At 34.4% G+C, this 24,721-nt stretch overlaps 1 protein-coding gene across 1 annotated transcript; it reads right to left on the reverse strand.

Moving 5' to 3' along the window:
• Positions 1 to 15,944: 15,944 nt before the first annotated feature.
• LOC116124974 (TMV resistance protein N-like) lies at positions 15,945 to 23,927 on the reverse strand. Its single transcript, XM_031410717.1, has 8 exons — positions 23,862 to 23,927; positions 23,390 to 23,488; positions 23,012 to 23,144; positions 22,431 to 22,490; positions 21,877 to 21,936; positions 21,590 to 21,744; positions 16,584 to 16,999; positions 15,945 to 16,537 (listed from the first exon to the last, which is right to left on the reverse strand). Exons 2-8 carry the CDS (start codon positions 23,443 to 23,445, stop codon positions 15,945 to 15,947), a joined length of 1,473 nt encoding a protein of 490 aa, XP_031266577.1. The 5' UTR covers positions 23,446 to 23,488; positions 23,862 to 23,927.
• Between the last annotated feature and the right edge of the window lie 794 nt (positions 23,928 to 24,721).

Raw genomic sequence — 24,721 nt, forward strand, 5'->3', positions numbered from 1 at the left:
TTGATCTAAAATTTGGATTGGAATGGGCTTGATGTACTGGTTCAGTTGTGGCTGTGGATTTTGTTTGTTCTAGTGCTGGTACTAGTGGAGTTTTCATTGGATCCATGATGGATTTGTTGGTTGTATCTTGTGTTTGTTTGTTTAATTTGTGGTTTGGAAAATAGAAGATAGACTAATCCAAGTGCCTTGGTTTTACAGGTTGTTGGAAAACTGGCTAAAGAGGATTGTGTTGGCGGAAGCGAGAAATAGTGGATTGCTCTGATACAATGTAAGATTCTAAGCAAGAGATGGCAAAAGAGGCAATTGTAATGCTAAAGAATGCCAAGAAGAATAAAAAATCGGCAGTAGAAGCAACTGTGTTGCTGAAGAATGCCAAGAAGAAGAAGAAAGAAATATAGATAAATGTGTGTATTTCGTATATATTGTAATGTGTACAGATGCCTATTTATATAAATGCTATGTAAATAATAAAGGAAATACAATAAATCTAAATAATTAAACAATATTACAGCAAATAAATCAATAGCATAAAATCTACAGTAATTCTGTCAATGCTTGATTCCAGCAACATAATCTGGTTGCATTCCATATTAAATCAAATATATACTTCAAAACATAATAAGATCTATTGGCATATAATTCTTAGAGTGTGTTCCAAGTTCCAACTTCAAACATGCAATTGTTTGATAAGAATACAGAATGAGCAACAAAAACATTTATCAAATGAGTAAAGCAATAGATGTCGAACAGTGCAAGTTGCGACAGTTATTGGATCCCACCAAGAGTAATTGATAAGTGTTCAATAATTGCCATTTTCAATTCCTTTATATCAATCTTTGTAATATATTTTGTGATTAATTAAGCTAATTAATATATTTTCTAAATTAAGAAAGGAATGGAGGCATGCGAATGAAAGTGGAGCAAAATGTGAAGGTTTCATACATTGAAAATTCGACCTCTAAAGGTTCAGTGGAGACTTTGAAAATCTTAGAATTCCAAAATGAGAAAGAGATCTTCTTGATGTTTGAATTAGACGTCCTGAGCTTTTTAAATTAGGCTTACGCATTTTAATCCTAGTAGATTTGGGTTTCAAAGTTTACATCAAAGTCAGAAGATCCATTCCCGTCATAGCTTGGGCACCGGTCAATAATTGGGCTACAACATGAGTTCTAGAAGTCCAATTGAGGTGGTTGAAGATGCGTTGGAAAGCTTATAACCAGGGCTACAACTTTCATGAAGAGACATTCCTGAATTCAGTTGTTTTCTAACTCAAAATCAGCTCACAATTTCCAGCAGAAAATTAGTCAGCCTGTTTTGGAAAGAGTAGGTTTCAATTCCTACAATTTAGGAATTTCAACTGTAAACCGCTTGGGAGGCTGTACACACGTTTTTTAGGGTTATTTGAAAGGGCTATAAATAGAACATTAGGTTTTTAAGGAAAAGAAACACACACACAAGAGGATTTATTCAAAAACACTTGTTATTTTGAATTTACGATGCTTGGCTAAACTCTTTCAATTCAGTTTGAGAGGATTTCAATTCCTATCACTTATCGATGGTATAATTGATAAAGTAATGTAATTTCTTAACTTTCTATGGATTTGATTTATGTTATTCTGCTTTAATAGAATATGATATTTGTTCGGTTAATTTACTTCAGGCCTGGTAGATTGATTGAATTGATATCGATTGCTAGAACTAGGGATTGTATTACATGATCAATCTTTTCCTAATCATGCAGTAGCAATTAGTAATAAAAGATTGTGGATAAACTTTCTATTTTATTACTTGAAAAACAAAACCTAAGTTTAATAATCCGAGCTTTAACCTATTTCATTGGAACTTAAAGCAACCATTACATTAAATCTAGAGAGCTTGCTCTAGGTTGTTTAATGGTTAGAGACTGTTGAAGAACATGTTTCATTAGTCAGAATTAAAGGGAATTTTGGGTAGTAGAGCTTGTTACTTCCTAGGGTTGATACTTTCAATAGACATTGATTGTGTGAGGATGAGATTGAACCAAGAACTGAAGTTGTTTTTACATTGATTTTCATTCATAATTTTGTTTTTGTAATTAATTAGTTTCCTTGATTTTACAAACCCCCAAGTTTATATTTTGGTTATTTAGGTCAATTTGGTTACTCATGCTATCTACTGGTTAATAATTAGGAGTAAGGTTTATTAATTTTGTATGTTGATGACATGCTGTCAAAATTTTGGTGACATTGCTGAGGAAGTGGTTTTGTGTGAATTTTTATTCTAGTTGTCTTCATAGTTATAGTCAATTAATAGTAGTGTTGGTCTATTTGTTTTTAACTTTGTTTGTGGAGAATTGTGATTTTCAGGATTTCGGAAAATTTCGATAGTACTATTCACTGTAGAATTTTTGGTGGAATTAGGAATGCTGCGAGTACTTGTTTCAAAGAAAACGAGCTTTTGAACATGAAAGATTCACTAGCCCCACCCTTTTGAGGACAAAAGACAACGTTTGATAGGGTTTTCTCCCATTTTTGTGTTTCTGGCCTTTTTTTTTTTTTTTTTTTTTTTTTTTTTTTTTTTTTTTTTTTTTTTTTTTTTTTTTTTTTTTTTTTTTTATGTGAGTTTTTAGTTTATGACCAGGTCCTCTCATTTTGGTGACTTAACATTCAATCCTAAGATTGAATGAACTACATGTAGGTTCAGGAAAGAGGCTCAACAGAATCGAGAGCAAACTATTGTTTCATCACCTGGTATCAACATAGCCCTTGATTTAGCATCCAGTAGTTCCTTTAGCAATTTAGAAGAAGAGGAAATCATGGCTACAAATAACAGAACCTTAAACGAGCTTGCTACTCTTGCTTTTAATTTACAGTCGTATACATAGAATATCTTGCTTTAGATGTAGCTTTTGAACTTAAATCTTGACTGATTCACTTACTGTCTAAATTTAGAGGTCTTGCAGGTGAGGATCCGAACAAGAACTTGAAGGAATTTCATGTTGTATGCTCGAGTATGAGACCGACTGGAGTACCGAAAGAGCAGATTAAGTTGAGAGCTTTTCCAATTTCTTTGGTGGATGATGCAAAGGATTAGCTCTATTATTTACCATCAGGGTCAATCAGAACATGGAATAAGATGAAAAGGATGTTCTTAGAGAGGTACTTCCCAGCTTCTAGGGCCGCGAATATAAGGAAGGAGATCTATGGCATTCGTCAATATACTGGAAATACCCTGTACGAATTTTGGAAAAGATTCAAGAAGCTGTGTGCAAGTTGTCCTCATCATCAGATAAGTGAACAACTACTGAATCAGAACTTTTATGAAGGTCTACTTCCCATAGACAGAAGCATGATAGACGCTGCCAGTGGAGGAGCATTGGTTGATAAGACACTGGAAGTTGCCAAAAATTTAATTTCCAATATGGCAGCAAACACTCAGCAATTTGGAAATAGACAAGATGCTCCCACAAGAAAAGTAAACGAGGTAAGTACCTCTTCTCTTGAACAACATATATCTGACCTTAATTCTTTGGTTTGACAGACGGTTGTGGGAAATGTGCAACAAGCTAAGGCATGCGGTATATGTGCAACATTGGGGCATCCAACCGACATGTATCCTGTTTTTACAACAAGAGTAAGTAAATTCTATAAAGGCATTTCCTGGGCAACCAAGGAAATATGATCCCTACTCTACCGCTTACAATTCAGGGTGAAGAGATCACCCCAATCTGAGTTATAGGGGAAATAGGCAACATGCACTAAATGCATATTAGAATAAGCTGCCTAGATTTCAACATCCTCAACAGCCTATTAGTATACACAAGCAGCACCACAGAGTTCAAATTCAGGTACATCCCTTAAAGATATGTTTAAAACTTTTTTGACTCACACTCAACAATTTCAACAAGAGACAAGGGCGAGCATACAAAATTTGGAGAACCAAGTGAGTCAATTGGCTATTACAGTAAACAAATTAGAGGCTCAAGGCTCAGGTAAACTACTTTCTCAAACAATAGTAAATCTGAGGGAGCATGCAAATGCCATATCTTTGAGAAGTGGAAAACAGTTAGAGGCACCATCTAGGAAAAAAGCGTTTGATGCAGTCATTAAGGAGGAAATAAAGAAGGAGGCAGAAATTTCTTCATCTAAGGTAACTTTTGATCCTTCTATTGTAATTAAAGCGAACCCCCTTCCTTTTTCGTCTAAGTGTGCACAGTCCAAGAAGGAGGAGCAAGAGAAGGAAATTCTAGAGACGTTCTGCAAGGTAGAGGTAAGTATACCTTTACTAGATGCAACCAAGCAAGTGTCAAGGTATGCGAAGATTCTTAAAGAATTGTGCACAAATAAGCAGAAGTTGAGGGATGATGAGAAGGTAAGTGTGCGGGAGAATGTGTCAGCAGTTCTTCAAAGGAAGTTGCCCTTTAAGTGCAAAGATCCAGGTATGTTCACCATTCCATGTAGAATAGGTAATACCACATTTGAAAGGGTCATGATAGATTTAGGAGAATCTATTAATGTCATGCCAAAATCTATATATGTTTCCTTAAATTTAGGACCATTGAAAAATACTAGTGTTATTATACAATTGGTTGATCCTACTAATGTTTACCCTAAATGGGTGATTGAGGATGTGTTAGTGTAGGTAAATGAGTTAGGATTTCGTACAGATTTTTATATTGTAGATATGGATGATGATAATTCCCCTAACCCTTCACCTATATTATTGGGGAGACCATTTTTTAAAACAACAAGAACTATGATTAATGTGCACAAAGGTACCTTAACAATAGAGTTCGATGGTGAAAAGATCCAATTCAATATTTATGAGGCTATGAGGTACCCTAGTAATTTACATTCTGTTTATGCGATTGATGTTATTGATTCTTTGGCACAGAAAGCTTTTGAGTTGACAAGCAGGGAGAATTTGGAGGACATAGTCTACTCAGATTGAGAGGCATGTCATCAGGCTAATGATGTTAAACAAAGGCGTTGCTTGGGAGGCAACCCAAAGGGAGTATTTATTTGCTTTCTCTCTTTTATGCATTTGAATAATATCTCTTCTTTGCAATTGGGAATTACATTGGGTGCAATGTAAGTTTTAAGTGTAGGGGAGAGGCTTAGGTAGGATTTGATTCGTTTAAAAAAAAAAAAAAAAAAAATCTTTTTGCGTTCAATAAAGAGTGCATTCTAAGTGTGCTTTAAATAACTGAGTTTCTTTTTATGCTCTGAGTCATGTCCTTGAATACCCGATGATGCATGAGATCTTTACTAGAATTGTAAATGAGTATACTCCTTATCTTAGGATGTTAGCAATATTCTATAAACTGGAGTCAAGCACATTTGAGTCTTGAGGGTCGATTGAAATGATATGTCTTGAAAAGTTATGTGGACCTAGTGATGAGGCATGATTGAGGAGTGTATAGCGAGTCTTGAAACCGTTTTTCTTAAGCTAGTCTTAAACTCAGGTTTAAGTAAATAGGGTAAAACAAAACAAACAAAAAAAAAATGAATATATATATATAGGCTGCATTTTAGTTCTACTTCAATGTTCTGGTTACTGAGTAACTAGGGGTAGGCATGCCCACCGTGTTTACTTTTATGCGAAAAAATGACCTAGGATAAGAGCATGGAAAACACCTTTTGTTTGTTCCCTATTGATTAAGTTCCAGGCTACGACCGAAAGAATAATTATTTGTATAAATAAATAAAACCCTAGTTTGCTATCCAGTTTGTAGTAGTAAAGAGAAATGGTTGAGGGATGAGTTGTGCATGAGTCAGTTGTGTTAAGTTGCCTAGTTTGCATTGACTGAAAGAGAGTAATCATATATAAAGATGAAGAGAGAAATGAATGTATTTGATTCTAGTTTATTCTACTACTGCTACAATTCTAAGTTAGGTATGAGTATAATTAAGGATTAAACATAATTACTTGTGCATCATGATGAGGTACTTAGTGTGGCTTGAGTATAATGTGTACTTAGTATGAGTTGTTTTGCCCGAGGACGTGCAAAAACTAAGTGTGGGGGAATTTGATAAGTGTTTAATAATTGCTATTTTCAATTCCTTTATATCAATCTTTGCAATATATTTTGTGATTAATTAAGCTGAATATTATATTTTCTAAATTAGGAAAGGAATGGGAGCATGCGAATGAAAGTGGAGCATAACGTGCAGTTTTTAGACATTGACAAATTCAACCTCTGAAGGTTCAGTGGAGACTTTGACAATCTTAGAGTTCCAGAATGAGAAAGAGATCTTCTTGAGGTTTGAATTAGACGTCCTGAGCTTGTTAAATTGGGCTAACGCATTTTAATCCTAGTAGATTTGGGTTTCAAAGTTTACATCGAAGTCAGAAGATCCAATCCCATCATAGCTTGGGCACGGGTCAGTAATAAGGCTATAACTTGAGTTCCAGAAGTCCAATTGAGATTATTAGAGATGTGTTAGAAAGCTTATACCCAGGGCTACAACTTTTATGAGGAGTTCATTCCCGAATTCAGTTGTTGTTTGACCCAAAATCAGCTAACAATTTCCAGTAGAAAATTAGTCAGCCTGTTTTGGAAAGAGTAGGACTCAATCCCTACAATTTAGGAATTTGAGTTGTAAACCACTTGAGAGGCTGTACACGCGTTTTTTAGGGTTATTTGAAGGGGCTATAAATAGAACATTAGGGTTTTAAGGAAAAGAAACACGCACACAAGGGAATTTATTCAAAAACACTTGTTATTCTGAATTTACGATGTTTGGCTAAACTCTTTCTATTCAGTTCGAGGGGATTTCAATTCCTAACACATATCGATGGTATAATTGATAAAGTAAGGGAATTTCTTACCTTTCCATGGATTTGATTTATGTTATTCTGCTTTAATGGAATATGATATTTGATTCGTTTAATTTACTTCAGGCCTGGTAGATTGATTGAATTGATATCGATTGCTAGAATTAGGGATTGTATTACGTAATCGATCTTTTCCTAATCACGCATAGCAATCAGTAAAAGAAGATTGTGGATAAACTTTCTATTTTATTACTTGAATAATAAAACCTAAGTTTAATAATCCGAGCTTTAACCTATTTCATTAGAACTTAAAGCAACCATTACATTAAATCTAGAGAGCTTGTTTTAGGTTGTCTAATGGTTAGAGACTCTTGAAGAGCATGTTTCATTAGTCAGAATTAAGGGGAATTTCAAGTAGTAGAGCTTGTTACTGCCTAAGGTTGATACTTCCATCAAAGGGTAGAATTGCATTGCAATTAAGAATATACATTGATTGTGTGAGGATGAGATTGAACCGAGATTGAAGTTGTTTTTATATTGATTTTCATTCATAATTGTTGACACGACCCTTCCCGAATTTCCTCATCCCGTAGGATCCGGGCGCTCCCACAAGACTCGGATACCCGAGACGTGTCATGTAGAAAAACTGAGAAACCTGTTAAAAGACCTACTTTTCCTGAATAGCATCATAGTATTTCCATTTCCAACATCTAAAAAAAAAAAGGACATGCATCATCCTTCGTTTTACAAAAGAAAAGAGTTAGGGAAAATTGTGGTATCAGGTTTTCCACTTATACTACACATTCCAAAACATGAAACAAAAGGAAATACATGATGGGAAACATAAGTTCTTGAAACGAAAGTCCAAAATACAATGCGACATAAATATAAAACCCACATAAAAAGATGTCAACGCGTGGCACAGCCCTGAGCGGAGGCTCACTACTCGGCACGATCTCCAGAAGGTCTTGGTGAAGGGGGGGGGGGGGGGGGGGGGGGGGGGGGGGGGGGGGGGGGGGGGGGGGGGGGGGGGGGCATTTAGAAAGGGGTGAGCTAAAAATACTCAGTGAGTGGGGGAAAAGGGAGGTTTATAAAAGTTCTTAAAACAAATAAATAATAATAACATACAACAATTTTTAAGCAAATCCTGACGACGATATAATTCTATGGATATGCAATGGAAAGAACCATCCCATTCATGTATGCAATATGTGATTTATTTCTAACCATTATGCACTCAGTAAACTATACTCTGACTTACTTCCTTTAACTGTATCGAATTTTGTATAAAAACCTCAACATTTGGTATTAAAAACTCTCACCACAACTAGTACCCTGGGGAAAATCTGTCATACCTGGTGGGCATCCCACACGCAGGCAGAGCGAGAGACGTACCTGTCATACCCGACAAGGTCTATCATCGCGCGGGCAGAGCCTCAAAACTGTCATACCTGGCAGACCACTCAATGCCTAGGCAGAGCACTGATAACTGTCATACGCATGCGCAGAGCCAAAATCCGAAACTGTCATACCCGACGGAATCCTGCATCGCTCGGGCAGAGCCAAAAATCTGTATCTCTAGGGGATGGGTGCTTCGTAGGGTGGTTTTACACCACAACATACTCATGCATAATCTCAAGTAACATGTAAGTCAAGAGTATATTACGTATGTGCTTATAATTTATACATATATGACATGATATTCAAAAATCACATATAGGGGTGAAACTGCAATTTTCTAAACATGTTTCAGAGACTGACGGTTTAACCCAGATTGAAAATTATTTTTACATCACATGATCTTAGTATATAAGTATAACCAATACAAATAATAAGTAAATATCACTTTTAAAAGTCAAAACTCATATAACACATTATAATGATAATTAAACCCAAGAGCAAAAACAACAACAACAACAACAACAACAACAATAATAATAATAATGATAATAGTAATAATATAAGAATATTTCATATAAGGATAAATCATGCCAACATACGAAATTTCATGGAAAATAAGGGGGTAAAATGCAAGTTTTTAAAACATACTTTCAAAACTAACGAAAAGCACCCCATTTGCACTTTTTACCGAGAAGATTATATATAACCTCACATGCATAACTCAACACACCATGGAAATCAATTTTCTCAAAGACAGTCCAACTAGCAGCATGCAAGTGTATTCAACCAACCAACTTTTAGTCCAAATACATAACTCAAGCACCTCTCAAAATGCAATCCAGCCGAGTGCATGCAACCAAAATATGCAGCCACCATCACAGTTTATTGAAACAACCAAATGCATGCAAGTTCAATTAGCAAGCAAAGTTCGTTTCATTTTAAAAACTCAAAACAACCACTTTAGAATATGTTCGAAAACATGCAAAGAAAACTAAATCAAGCAAGCTTCACATTTAGTTCAAACCTCATCAAAATACAAAAATGGCATACTAGAAATTAACATGCAAGCATAGATCTGAAATTTTTTGAGGAAAGTTTTCATTAAAACCACTCACCCTTCTAATCCTATAATTGATTGCCTATTACAGTGCTTGGATTTTGATCTCCGCCGTTCAGAATGTAGAGTTGTGTTTCATGAACAATATATCCAAAAATCAGAACAACCGGCCGGCAAACGAGCTCCAGATCATGATTTGATGATACACTGTTCATAGACTCAAAAACTAATATATCCTCTCCCTTTCTCTTTGTTCTTCCTTTTTCTTCTCTTCCTCACTCACTCTAACTCTCGGCCGAACCCACTCTTTCTTCTCTTCTTCTTTTTTTTTTTTTTCCTCTTCTCTCTCTCCTCTCTTCTTTCTTTCTTTTGCTTTCGTTTTCTTCTTCTTCATTTGGGCGAACTGCCCAGTTTTCTTCTTCTTTTAAACAAAACATTTTTTTGAAATTTATATGCCCCCCAAAATTCCCTAAATTTCAATCTAACCCCGCCACCTAACCTTTTCCTAGCAAAAATGTCCAAATTTTTCCCTCTTGATACATGCAAACCCATCAGGATTTATTTCTTCGTTTTTACCCCTTAACACAACTTTAAAAACTAACAGAAATACCCCTATCTTACCACAATACCAAAAATCAAATAAATAAATAAAAGAATTAATTAACCAAATTTAATTCATGATCTAACTAAATCAGGAATGGGGTTTTACAATTGCGTTTTGGTAATTAATTAGTTTCTTTGATTTTACAAACCCCCCAATTTATATTTTGGTTATTTAGGTCAATTTGGTTATTTAGGATTTAATTTTATACTATTGGAATTTAGATGCAACTATTTCCCTGTGAAATGGACCCTTACTCACGCTATCTACTAGTTAATAATTAGGAGTAAGGTTTATTAATTTTGTACTATTGACGACATGCTATCAGTAATCTATCAGTTTAACAATTTCAATGATAATGTAGGTACTTCATTCCAATTCCATGCACCAAATGACTTTCTTTTGGTAACTTATTTCCCATCCACGACAATTACCCTTTAAATTTCTCAATCTCTATGTTGTGTCTAATTCCTTGGCGGTCAGATTTGTGCCACGTGTCCCCTAGATGTGTCAAAGGCTGATGGCCTAGATCCTCCCACATGTCGTCTCATCGGTGCTTATCTTCTCTCAAGAAAATTATTGCCATAAGCATGGGTTAAGCTGCCATTAGCATGGCCTAGCCTATCACAAGCATGGGGATTACTGACTTAGATCCTAATTAAAGGGGTTATGCATGCAAGCAACTTCGTAACATCCACTCTCAACCACTATCAAACGAGCCAAGTATAAAAGGAGCTCACGACCTCAGTTCTAAGGGAATATTCTAGTATTAGTAAAGTTCAAGAGAAAAATACATTGATCTTTTTAGAGAGAGCTTAGAGAGAATAGGTAGCGAGAGCCAAATGCCTTCCCTTTGTAACCTCATTTAACCTTGTAACACCCCGCAATAATAACATGACAGTAGATGTAGGTTTAGTTTCTATACCGCCGAACGACTATGAAATCTCTCTTGCTCAGTCCCTTCTGAGGTCGACTGGGTATCTCTAGTTTGTATGAATTATCGCATCAACACTCTGTTTGTATCAATTACCATAAAATAAACACACCCAACAATTTCAATTACCGCAAAATAAACACATTAACAACAAGAAAATGCATAATACAAAACAACATTCAGCCCAATCTAATATTAGTTGATCTTTAATTTATGAATTCTCTTATTCTTAGTGGAGAATTCTCTTAATTTATGAATTTCAATTCAAATTGTCTTTCATGAACTCATCTTTGTGAATTCAGGATTCTTGATATCTCCAAACCAATAATGTCTTAATAGAATATCAAATATACAAATACAAAAGTTAAGGATCTCAAATAAACAAAGAAAGAGAGAACAGAAAGGAAATCTCAAAACAGAAAGTATACCAACTACAATGAATTGCATCGATTTTAAATTGATTCCTGCCAAACAATTTCTCAACCCATTCCTAGTAATAAACCATACATTTTTACTTAATTTGTTGTTTAATTAAATGTTCACTGAGAAGAGTATTGATCCCCCATCTCTGCGGAGAAGTTGTTGATGCTTGATTTTGACACCAACGACTCACACGTACAAAGTATTAAGCGGACTTAGAAATTACACGTGATATGAAAACATGAAATGAGATAATGAGTGGGAAGCAATTTTTAAAGTGGTTCAGATGCTCAAAAGTGAATCCTACGTCCACTGCGATTGTATTAATAGATGGGTATAATCAGGTCGCGAGTGGCGAGCTGAGTTACAATCTAGAAGGAATATATATATAGAGAGAGAGAGAGAGAGAGAGAGAGAGAGAATGTGTGTGTGTGTGTTGTTTTAGACTAAGATAAGTCAATCCCGTAAATGAGAGAGATGTCCTCTATTTATAGTGGGAGAATTCAAGGTAATGATTTCGAGTCTGCAAGTGAGTAGGTGTCGTGCAAGTCCTTCCTTGCATCCCATTGGTTATCTGCATGAGAAATATCCTCAAATTGCGTAGGGCTTGAGTAGGTGGATGATCCCTGGCCACTTGCAAGCTTGGCGTTCAACTGCTGCACTGACAAGAACCATACCTCTTCCGTCACTGCGCGACATGGCAACGTCTAGATGGCACAAAACCTTCCTGAATCCTTATTAGCTCTTGTTGACGAGAGTCCACGTCAGCCTTAACTTTGTAGGCATAATAGAAGCTATTCCTTGATTTTAGAGTTCTTTCAACAACATATCCGTCTACTCCATCCAATAAGGATGCGATCGATATCTAAAAATATTTCATTGGCTTCATCATCCAATCCATCTTAATAGATTTTTAGCACATATTCGATGTACATTCTAATCTCTTGGTCTCTTTCCAAATAGAAAATAGAAAAGAACCCAAAATTTTAAAAACGACGGAGAACTTTTAGGATCAATTATTACCTCTTTTGAGAGTTCCAGATAACTTTCCCCAGGATTGTGATCTTCAAACGCATACGAATTAAAAAGCATAAGATCTTCAACAGGCAATACTCCCTCAACATTGCATCCACTCCACATTCCTTCAACACTTGTTCATCTCCCGAGAAGAACCTATTGCAGCAGGTCTTCAAGAATTATCGTTCGTAAAATCAAATTTAGAAATTCTTTATGGTAAATATCACTTAAATGATATTTAGAAACATAATGGAATCTAAATGATATTAACGACATGTCGTTTATTACATCGTAAACCGACGTCATTTAGTAGTTAGAAAGACACCGCTTGGCAAAGAGAACATGTGTTTTTCTTGTAAAACGACATTTGGTTACAACAAACAGAACGCCGTTGTTCAATAGAAAATATAACCACAACAATTCATGATCATAAACCGCTGCGTAGTCTATTTTCATTGATTCTACCAAACAATTTCTCAACCCATTTCCAATATTATCACTTTTGGTCTTGAAGAATTGTTGTTCATTACTTAAATTTAAATTTTTTTTTTTTTTATACATTAGAATCTCTCTGTAGTAATACTCTCTATAAGAATAACCTTCATGCAGTCATAAAAAATTATGGTCCTAACTTGTGCCAGTTATAAATAAGAATAAATTTCACATTATAATAAGTTATAATTTTTCTAAGTTTCGTCTTAAGGAACTTGCATCTACATAGTAGCAATTATATGTATATTGCAAAAAAAAAAAAAAAATTATCTTGCATTAAAGTTTAAGATGAAATAAAATATTTATCTAAAGTTGTTTGAGACAATGATTTATGCTTTAGAGTTGTTACCATATCATTTATCTTGCAAATATGTAATAAGTCGCCGGCATGGACACTTTCTTATTAAAGCCAAAATATTTCTAGCTTTTCAAGTATGTTTATAGTTTCTTGACATGAAACTTGTGGTATTTTCGTACTATAATCCTCAAGAGTATCTCTTTCCTCTTCTTGTCTAATTTCAATAATGATTTATTCTTCAATTAAAATATACACGGCTTGTTGCTCATTTGGATGATTAAAGAAAAAATTAATATCCATTTCATTAGTGTAGTGAAGTTGTCGAATATGTTCACTCAATTTATTTGTACTACTGAAACATGAATTATAAAATCAAAAATCAAAACAATAATTCTTGTAACTACACCTCTATTTGGGGGGGGGTGGGGGTGGTGCTTTGATCATTTATAGAAATAACAAATGGTATGACACATCATTTCACTTGTCAAGGACATGTTGTTTCTTGCATTCTCAAGATACACGACATGAAGTTTACCGTAAAACACCTCGTTTTAATCATATAAACATGTCATGTGAAACCAAAGCATCGCTGTTTATTTAACGACATGTCTTACTTATTAACTACTAGCAGATAACCTCATTATGTTAATCTTAATATTATAAAGCCTTTGTTTTATGATTCTTGGTGGATTTAAGTGATATTTACCATCAAGAACTTCTAAAATTAAAAATCATGCATGTACCACATAAGTTTGTTCTAAGAAAAATGCTAGAGGTATAAACGCTCTTACAAAGAGTCTTTGTACAACTGCCACATCACTTGCCCTCTCTCTTGTCTCTTTCTTTTAATTCTCTTCTTCCTCTCCCTCAATCTTCTCTCCGTTTTGCAGATCTAGGAAAAAAAACCTAATTGTTTTTCTTTTTCCTTTATCATTGATTTTCTAAATTTTTTTCTCGCCACTCTTATCTCCTGTATCTTCTTTCTCTCCCGTCTTTTCTTCCTCTTCTTCTATTTCTTTTTCCTTTTTTTATTTCCCTTATATTTTCTCATGGAAAATTCCCTCACTAATTTTTTCTACATTCTACTTCACATTTTCTTGGGAAATTACATCTCTAAACAAACATTATAATACTAGTAAGCAAGTTTGTTCATAACCAAATTCAAACTCTTTAATCTTGGAAATATGTTTGCCCCTCCTCCCCCCAAAGAAACCTAGGAGTAGTCCCTGAAACATTAGCAAAGTTTGTTGAAAACTTCTGCAAAGTCATTGCATTTGTTAAACTCATAGGAATCTTCCAAGACTCAAAGGAATTATAATCAAGGCTTATATTTTGCAAAGAAGTTAACCCACAAAAGAAATCCGGGGAAAATATGAAAAATTTTTGTTATTAAAAAGCACTTCTTGAAGAGAAATCAACCCAACAAGAGTTGGGATAGGCCCACTCAATTTGTTCTTCATCACCTCAAGTATAGTCACTGAAGTTAAGTTCCTGAGGTTCAATGGGAGAGTTCCTTTCAAGCCTAGTGAACCAATTTGGATCTTGGTAATCCGATTCTCTCTTCCATCTCTACATTGTTTGTTTAGAGATGGAATTTTCTGAGAACATGTGAACCAGAATGTAGAAAAAAATTTAGAGAGGAAATTTTCCTTTGTTTAGGGATGGAATTTTCTGAGAACATGTTAACCAAAATGTAGAAAAAATTTAGAGAGGGAATTTTCCATGAGAAAATATAAGGGAAAATAAAAAAAAGGAAAACAGGAAGAAAGAAATAGAAGAAGAGGAAGAAGAGACAAGAGAGAAAGACGATAAAGGATAAAAAAGAGTGGAGAGAAAAAGATTTAGAAAATCAATGATAAAGGAAAAAGAAAAACAATAGGTTTTTATTTTCTTATATCTGCAAAAAGGAGAGAAGATTGACCAAAGAGGAAGAAGAAAAGGAAAAGAAAGAGAAAAGAGAGAGGACAGGTGATGTGGAAAGTGATGACGTGATAACTGATGCGGCATATGCACGTCACTTTGTATAAGAGTCTTTGTACCTCTAACATTTCTCTTGTTCTAATTCTATACAAAAACGATATGTTGTATATTTTGATGAATATCAGTTGATCCCCTAATCTCTCTCTATTTATCATAAAAAGCCAAAAAAAAATTATTCTTGTGGATCTAACTCCTAAGTGATATTTTTGGAATTTCAGGTTGTATAAAATTTACCTTAATTATTGTGGAAAAATGTAAAGTTAGTTTTAGAATATGAGTGGATACATAATTTTGTTCAATAAAATTTTATTCACAAAGGATCCAGAATAATTTTAATAAGCTTAAATAACAACATTGACGCTAGGACGTCGCAAGAAACCTCAATCTTGACGAGGTTAAAAACCCTACTATAGATGCCAATCGTAGTGAGGTTAGAATAACCCCACTATGGCAAGAATAGTCAAAAAAGATACCTTAGTTGGCTAAGCCAAAGATAATTATAACTTCAAAGAGGAAGAGAAAACAAATGTTTTAACTCTAAATATATTTAATAATATTCAAGGATGATTACAAAGGACAAAGTAAGGCTTTATTTATAGTCTTTCAAGTGAAAAAGTAAAGCATGTCTCTCCTATGTGGGACAAAATAAAAGTCAACATAAATTTAATTATTTAATTTCTTATCTTTTCATTTTTCTTTTATGCTCCCGCATCAAACACTCATATTCACAAAATATAGGATGAACTAATTAAACTCATATATATAATATAATTGAGCAAACAGTACTCTAGCATGATCATTAAACAAATCTTACTCAAACAAATACAACCTTAAATCTCAGAGACAACCATTTATTAAAAAAACTTCCAAATGGAGGGAGCAAAGGTCTCCAATGGTGGTCATGCAACGTCGATCCATAAAAGAGACGATAAACAAAGAAGAGGAGTACAAGAGCCAACTCCTAAACAATAAATAAACACACAACAACTCACGATGCCACAAACGGCTGCATCGACAAAAGGCTGCGTTGACATGATTCGCTCCAAACAATTTCTCGACCCATTTTTTGTAATAAGTCATGCACTTTAACTTTGTTGTTTGCTATAGATATAAAATGTTTACTAAGGAGAACATTGAGCCCCATCTCCATTGAGAAATTATTCTTGGCCTCCAGAGTACTTTTTATGCGATCTATGTCCATTCCATTAAAAAACGATGCAATATCTTCAAATATTTTCTTCGCTTCATCACTTAATCCATTATAACAAATTTTTAGCACTTCTAAGAAATTCACACCACCATTTCTCTCCAGCATATTCAGTGTACTTTCCCAATCTTGAGGTCTCTTGCCATATAGAAAGGACCCCAAAATTTTGATAAGAAATGGAGCGCCTCTAGCATATATTATTACCTTGTTTGACAACTCCAAAGAACGTTCCCCTGGATCATGATCTTTAAAGGCATACGAATTAAAAAGTATAAGAGCTTCGGCATGCAATAATCCCTCAACCTTGTGCGTTTTATCCACTCTACATTCTTTCAACACTTGTTCATCTCTCGTTATTATAATGATTCGACTACCTGGACCAAACCAACCAAGACCTCCGATTAAAAATTCTCTGTCCACCTTGTGTCACATTATCGAAAACCATGAGAACCTTTTTGCTGCCTGCGGATTTTTGTTTTGCATCAGAGCGGTCATCGTTTTTATCTTCAAGTGTTATTGCTGAAAGAATTTCTTGCTTTAGGGTACTTAGTCCATCACTTCTCTCAGCTTGTTCCTTAACATTATCGATAAAGCAATACCTGTCAAATTGCTCATAGATTCTGCGGTACACAACACTAGCAACAGTAGACTTTCCTACACTGACGAGGCCCCAAATTCCCACCGTGAAAACGTCTTTGGATCCCATGGATAACAAAGATTCAATTTTCTCGATATGTTTTTTTATACCAACCAGTTCCTTTTCTTTAACGAGCGACAGATAATTCAGTTTTTCATAAATGTCACTCACAATTTGTTGTACAAGTACTGCTTCATGCCTGCAGTAAGAGATATATTACACTTCATAACCAGTAAAAATTATTTTTTCATACAAACTGATGTGTTGATAATTAAATATCAATTAAATAAATTAAAGGAAATAATGTGTCAAACATGCAAGATTGTCACACCAGTTTGTAAACAATAATATCTATCAATAATTTGCATACAACATCATTACTATGCATACCATTTCTTTTATAAATATAAAAATTCAAAGAGTAAATACTTAATAGTTTTCTGAAAAAAGAAATATAAATAATAATTAATCTTACATATGAAACTTTTTTCCTTTGGTCAGCTTGGGGGGCCAAAATGTTATGTTGAATGAATGAAGGGATCAGTGAAATTAGGAAGATAAATTATGGGGGCCAGATGAGTTTCTTAAACTGGGTGGTCAAAGTGTAAAAAAATTATTATAAAGAGACAGAAAAAATGTACTTTTTTATTAAAAATAAAAAAAAAAAAAAAAAAAAATTGAGACCGGGTGACCACTCAGGCCTGCGTGTAACTCCGCCTGGTCAGCTTATGTGTACACACACGTCCTCATATGTTTTGTTATGGCATAAATATTAAAGGCTAGAAAATTTGTGGCGAGAATACTAACGATAGATGAATCCAAACAGATAGGTGGCTACTTCTGTCAAAGTAGTCCTCCATATGTCTGACTTCTCCTTATAACGTTCTTCAAGCTTTGAAAAAGCAGCCCCAAAAGATCAGATTGCCTCCTTACATGTGTAGGTTCTACATGGTAGAAACTGGTATTACAATCTGTTGACGCTCTTTCTTGTTTTAAGAATCACTTCAAGTTCTTAAGGCCATTTGGAAGAGGCATAGTCTCTGACAAAAGGATAACTGAAATGTTGAACGGTCAATGGCACTCAAAAGAGCCGGCGTCAGTTCATCTCCTATTACGATGATCATCAAGAAAAGTTTTAATATTTCGCCGAATCAAAGCTGCGTAGAGATGGCTGGTAAAGCAAGGCGTGTGTCCGCACCTCTAAAACTGAGGAAAACATCATACTTCTCCTCTAAGGCCATTCCAGTACAAGAAGCAGCCATAGCCATCACACAATATTCACCATACAAAATTACAAATACAAGATAAAAAGATAAAAACTTAATTACAAAACACCATTGCGCGCCTAATGGGCAACGTATCAGGAACCCACTATGAAATTTCTAAATCGACTTGACGTCACCTTGTGTTTCCGTTCTGTTCCTTAAACCAACCCGGATTAGTGTCTAAAGGGGAATAATCTATGAAATTTCAATGTCGACTTGGCCGGGACTAATCTATAATTGGTAATTGCTTTGTTTTTTTACTTTTATTTCAACAACCACATGGAAGATGTTTAATATATGTATATTTAATTAAGTAAATGAAATTTTTATCATACATCGAATCAAGGAGGACAAATTCGCTTTGCCCGCCATACACGGCACGGCAGACACTTACATATGGCGGGCGGCTAAGCATAGTACAGTAGGTGATTGTCGTTCAAGTTTGGAAACCTTTATTTTATTCTTAAATGAATTTGATTAAAAAGAAAAAAAAACAAAGAATATGATAACTTGTACCATTATTCTTTTTAATCCAATTGTTGTTGATCAGTATTTCTACTTTCTCTTACGTTGTTGACAATCTGTTCATTTAGCATGTTATCTCCAGGTTTTCATTAATTTACAGCAAGTTCTTTTATGCCAAGAAGATCGAACCGATGACATGTTACCAAAACAAGAATGAATATTTCCAGTTTGCAAACTTGCAATATACATGCTGCATATTGTAGCCAATGTTCTGAAACCCGACCCGTGCAGTGACCCGACCAGGCGACTGGGTCCTGGGTCGGCCTGTTTAATCAGGTCAACCGGCAGGTCAGTGTGATGACATCAGCATACCAAGAAAAGCTGAAAATTCCTGAATACTTATAAATTCAATACCAAACATCAATAACAAGTTCCCACAATCAAAGTTTACATCCAACTACATATTCAATATCAAAATTCATAAAGAAACGAAAACAAACTTCATTAACAATTCCCAATTAATTCTCATTTCATCAAGCCATCAACTCCAATTTCACTTTGATGTCAGCTTCATTTCTCACATTCATTCAACCTGAAAAAATATATCAGTTTGTTAGCTGATTGTAAACAGTAAAGAATAACCTCAATTCATTTGTAAAATTTTATTGATATTATTTGTATTAAAACCAGGATACCTAAGAATCTTTTGAATTATATTTTTGTTCAACTAAGTATCGTAATTCCTAACACTCATTTTTGCAACATTTTAACTTGTTACAAACAATTTTATATAACAAAATATACCAGAGAAACTATAATGCTACATGATTGATTGCAAATAACAGGAAGTACATTTCTAGTCCAATGCAACTATAGCATGTATCTTCTCCAACAAAGTAACATTCAGCATAACATTTCATTCTCTATAAAATCAAAACATTGGTCTCAATTCATCGAAAATATAGGTCAATGAAAGACTAAGAAATGCCACAGTTACAAGCTAAAACATTCTCCACCGCAAGTAACTACCCTCTTTAAATCTGTCAAATGAAAAGCTCTTAGTTCACAGTCATTAAAAACAAAACCATATACAATAGCTTTAGAAGTTAACAAGATCAAATGCTCATGACTCTCTTTAAATAATTAAATCTGTCAAATGAAAAAATCTTAGTTCATAATCATTAAAAACAAAACCATATATATTCAATAGCTTTAGAAGTTAACAAGATCAAGTGTTCATGACTCAGGTAAAGTATATGATTTAACAGATCAGGCAAAAAATCAAAATGGAAACAATGAAAAATTATTAAGCAGTTCAATATTAATGAAAGTAATTGATTCAACCAAACAGATCCTAAAACGATAATTAATAATTTAATAGTAAATTTTAGACATCCATAACTCTCAATAAACTGAATTTGCAACCAAGAACGAAGGAAAAATTTAATAATTAGAGAAAGGTTAAAATAAAGGTGAACCAGCACTTCAAAAATTTCCAAATAAATACGTGAATAAACATTGAAAAACAAGAAAACCACAAACTGATAAAAGACAGCGAACGCAACTTAGATTTCATTACTCCCAATTCCTCTACCTGCAGTTGCAGTCTGCGGAATGAACTATGGGGCAATCAAATCAGCAATTCCTCAAAGTCTAGGGGACCCATGTCTAAGGCTGTATTGTTTCATGGATTGTGTAACAAAAATATATTGTATATGTGCATGTAAGCATGCATACCGTGCTCACTATATGATAAACCAAAATGCCAATAATAACAAAATCATAATTGGTTATAAATTAAACAGCTGAAAAACCATATCACTTCCGCTATTTTATCCAATGAATGCATGGAGTAAAAGTCTTCAAAATGCATGTCAATTGATTCACTTCCCCTTCTTTGTGGCTAAGTCTTAGCATGCATATTTCCGACCAACAACTAATACTGATTGGTAGCATGAAATCAAGTGGAATTAGAATCTCATTCTCTAACTTCATAAAGAATACAAGATACAATTTGCCAATTCTAACTGTAGGACGAAAGCCTCTGTTGTTGTCAAATATACCTTGAAAGAAAATGCATAATACAAAACAACATTCAGCCGAATCTAGTATCGGTTGATCTATTTGTGAATTCTCTCATTCTTTATGGTAAATATCACTTAGATCCAAAAGAATCTTAAATATCAGGTTTGAACGATATTTAGAAACATAATGGAATCTAAATGATATTAACCAGTACGACATGTCGTTTATTACATAGTAAACCGACGTCGTTTGAGTAGTTAAAACGACACCACTTGGCAAAGAAAACGACATTTGTTTTTCTTTTGTAGAATGACATGTCAGTTACAATGAACAAAACGACGTCGTTCAATATAAAATGCCAAAACGATAGCATTTTGGTAGTGGTGACATGTCGTTTTTAGCATGCAATAGTCTTAGAAACCGAAATAAGGCCGTTTTGATTAATGTGAGATGTGATTTGAATCCCCATTCCCCAATGTATATCTTTATACCAAAAAGGCCCTACTTGCATGATTCTTAATTTCTTATGGACCTAAGGGACATTTACCATCAAACTTATGAAAGTTTACAAACGACAGTCCTTTATCTTGGCCTTCGAAAATGACACATCATTTCCTTGCCTTATTTGGTTGTCAACACCGGCATTTTTACTAGACGAAACGATAGCGTTTTCTTTTGATGTATAATATGTTTGCTCGTTGAACGACATGTCATACATTTGATGAATATTATTTAACCTACCAATATTTATCTTTATATCGGAAAAGTAAATCCTACTTTCATGATTCTTATTGGACCTAAGTAATATTTGCCATCTGAACTTATGAAGTTTATAAACGAGTTGTCGTTGATTAGGGGCCTGTGAAAACGTTTGTCTGTAGTCTGTACTACTGTATGTGAGAAGAGCCGGACTTTTATGATTCATGTGTACTAAGTGATGTTTACCATTCTCAATAATGTGAATCTAAATTAAGAAAAATATCCAGTATAATGTCTCTCCAAATCANGTCACAACAAAATAAATAATGTCCAACACTAGGGTGAGGAAACAAAATGAATCTGGAACCTTGTATTGCCACCAAATTTTCTGCTTGATATCATCATCATAGTCAAATCCGCCCACAACCTGAGGCAAGGTCATAAGCCAAAATGCCGCAATACTGGGGTCCTTCATGCTGTGAACAATATGCTGCAACAGTAAATATTATGAAGTCATTATCACTCAGTACGCTTTAACTGTCCAACAGCTATAGAAAACTTGAAAATACACTCACTAATAAAATTAATAGTAAAGAACTATAGAATAAGACATGATACTAACCTCATATGGATAATCCATCTTTCTCAAGACATTGTAGGCTTTCCACGGAGGCTCCATGATCTGCAGAAAGGAGAACGCAGTATAATCCATAAGGATAAAAAATTGCATGAGTTAAAAAATATCCAAGTAGAACCCATTTAGCAATGTAAAAGAGAATCTTTTATTTGTAAGAAACTTCTCCCACAGAAAATTTGGTGTCAGACAACGGAGGTTACAAAAATCATTTCTACACTCTCCAGCACTATTGTGCATGGTTAAAGGAGAAGCACCTTCCTACACCAAAATTATGGATAATGTTTTTGAGGTCACCATATAAACATTTTTATGAAACATTACATGCTTGATAATAGTGTTACTCTATATGATTCTTATAGAAAATGAATCATGAATTTTACAAAATGCAGACACACAGAAGTAAAGCCATTGTCTTTTCTAGATATTCAAGTGTTGCCATGTTTGAAACTCCATGTCAGTTTATAAACACAACAGTTGTGTCTGTATCTACATATCCTAGCATAATATCAAAGTATTAGCAAGTTCACAAAACAACTCACATCATCTGCAGAGATAGTGACTTGTAATTTGTGTTTGCATTCAGGACAGCCCATGACACCCTGAAAAAATAAAAAAAAAATAAAAAAATTCATTCAAAGGTCAAAATCCATATAAATACAGATTACATGTATGCCCAGCTCCTGGGTCACCACAAATTATTGTCACAGATAAGTTCATAACAAGGTTGAAATATCTCTCCCTAAACTGAATAAGAAAGGTGGAAATAACTAGATGGGCATATAAAGCAATAAATTATCTGGGATACTAGAACTTTCAGAATATGAGACAGCACAAAATTACATTCACATGAAGCCCAAGAAAACACAGTGTAAGGGGAAGCAACCCCATGGATTGAATTGAGTGGGTTAGGCATTTGGTTTCAACCAAAAGATCAGGCGTTGAATTCCTCTTGGACCCACCAACTTAGGATATCATATACCATAAGTGTGCGGGCTTTGTAGATATGCTCATTGTCACCTACTATAGAACTCAATGAATCCATAGAAATGTTGGGGGATTATTGAGTATCAAGAAAAAATATATATATACAGTCACATAAGCTATGAAATAAAGCTCTCACTGTTCCATCACAAGTCGGGCAATCTTTCGATGGCAATGGTGAGTTAAGATCAATTGTAGATGGAAGGTGCACCAACTCAGCCCGATTATCAACAATGGCATCCGCAACACGTTCAGCAGTTGCCTTCTCTCCACTACAAGAAAATCCAAAACATAATAATAACTAATAATAAAAAGTAATATAAGCATCAAATTACTTTGGTTGGATTTATGCTTCTATACATAAACTGAATGATGATAATAATTTATAGTATTCATATTCAATTCCTTGTCCTCTCAAATCTAAATTTAAGACTAGCGAAAAGAAAATGTACATCCCCCTAACAAACCAAAGAAGAGCTTGTAATGTATTATCAAAACTGACTGCAAATCAACATACCTTCTCAAGGTGTAATCTTTTACTTGGTACTGCACTTGCCCTGATCCTCGGCACATAGTACACCGCAATGCCTGCCATCCATTGCATGTACGACAATGCCTGCATTTCATAGACCAATCTCACATAAGACAGCATGTTAAAGCCCAAAAAAAGTACTTGCGTTCTTCAATTGAAACCAAGCTGATATGAACAATTAAACATATAAGTTGATATCACTTCCAATTCATCAGCACAAAATACCTGGTAAAATATCATCATTCAACTCAGTTTAATAGATGAAATTCCAGTACATGGTTTTTAAAAACTATAACTTGCTATGTTATAATATCAAATGATTACACAACTAAAGCAAAAAACGATAAAATGACACTCAGAATATCACAATATCAAGAATTCCATTACAACCAGAATAAAACAAATAACGACAAAAAGCAAGGACCAAAATAAAAATTCCAAAGATATCGAAAAGCACCTCTGGCATACCACCTTCTTGCCCAGCTCTAGTGCAATATCATAGGTCCCAAGTGTAGCAATTGCCTGCAGTTAATCCATGGGATCAACTAAACGAATAAATTTAAGGCATTTGAACGAGGGTTATATATATGAAACAACTTATAAATTAAGAAATTAGAACTTGCAACACAAAAAGGTATATATGCTAAATCGCAAACACAAATCAAACGGTCAACAAATTAAGCAATACCAATTAAAAAATGACCATAATCCTTCCAAAAACCATAAAACACCAGGTGACCAAACACAAGAAGCATAAACTACGCAAAATTGCAAAACACAACATAAGCCTATCCATCTATTCTTCAACCAATAACATCATTTTCCAATTTAAAGAACCACCATCTCTTTGCCGAGTCCTCTGTAACAAGATATAAGCAAGCCAGTTACAGTATACACATAAAAAACCAGCTAGATACATGTTCTAAGTACCAACAAAAGCCTTTCATCAGTTACTAGAATATATATTTAATTAAGAAAAAAGGTCACAAAGTAGAACCGAAAAACCTTCTGATTCTTATTCTGTTGTTTCATTAGAATAGGCTGAGAAAGAACAGTGTTGTCAATGTTTCTGAATGTATGGCCTCACCTTCTCCTCCAACACTCATTCAATGATCAACAAAACAGATAAAAGCTCATTGGACACAAAATTATGATTGTTGGCAATTGTAGCCCTATTTCAGAGACTAAGATGTCTGAAAATCAGTGTACAAGAAACTGTGAGAAAGTATTCAGGAAATAGAGGTCATTTACAAGGGAAATATGCTCATGAGCTTTTCTCCTGATTTATTAAAGGTTTAAATATTAATTCCAAGATAT

This window comes from Pistacia vera, unplaced genomic scaffold (genome assembly GCF_008641045.1).
Source record: "Pistacia vera cultivar Batoury unplaced genomic scaffold, PisVer_v2 Contig158, whole genome shotgun sequence".
NCBI classification, from domain to species: domain Eukaryota; kingdom Viridiplantae; phylum Streptophyta; class Magnoliopsida; order Sapindales; family Anacardiaceae; genus Pistacia; species Pistacia vera.

Excerpts from the sequence above, each read along its gene's own strand:
- LOC116124974 (XM_031410717.1), bottom strand. The coding sequence starts at position 23,445 with ATGTGCCGAGGATCAGGGCAAGTGCAGTACCAAGTAAAAGATTACACC. Across the intron at positions 23,145-23,389 it reads AAAGATTACACCTTGAGAAG|TGGAGAGAAGGCAACTGCTG; the intron begins GTATGTTGATTT and ends ATTTTCTTGTAG. Across the intron at positions 21,937-22,430 it reads TCACTATCTCTGCAGATGAT|ATCATGGAGCCTCCGTGGAA; the intron begins GTGAGTTGTTTT and ends TCCTTTCTGCAG.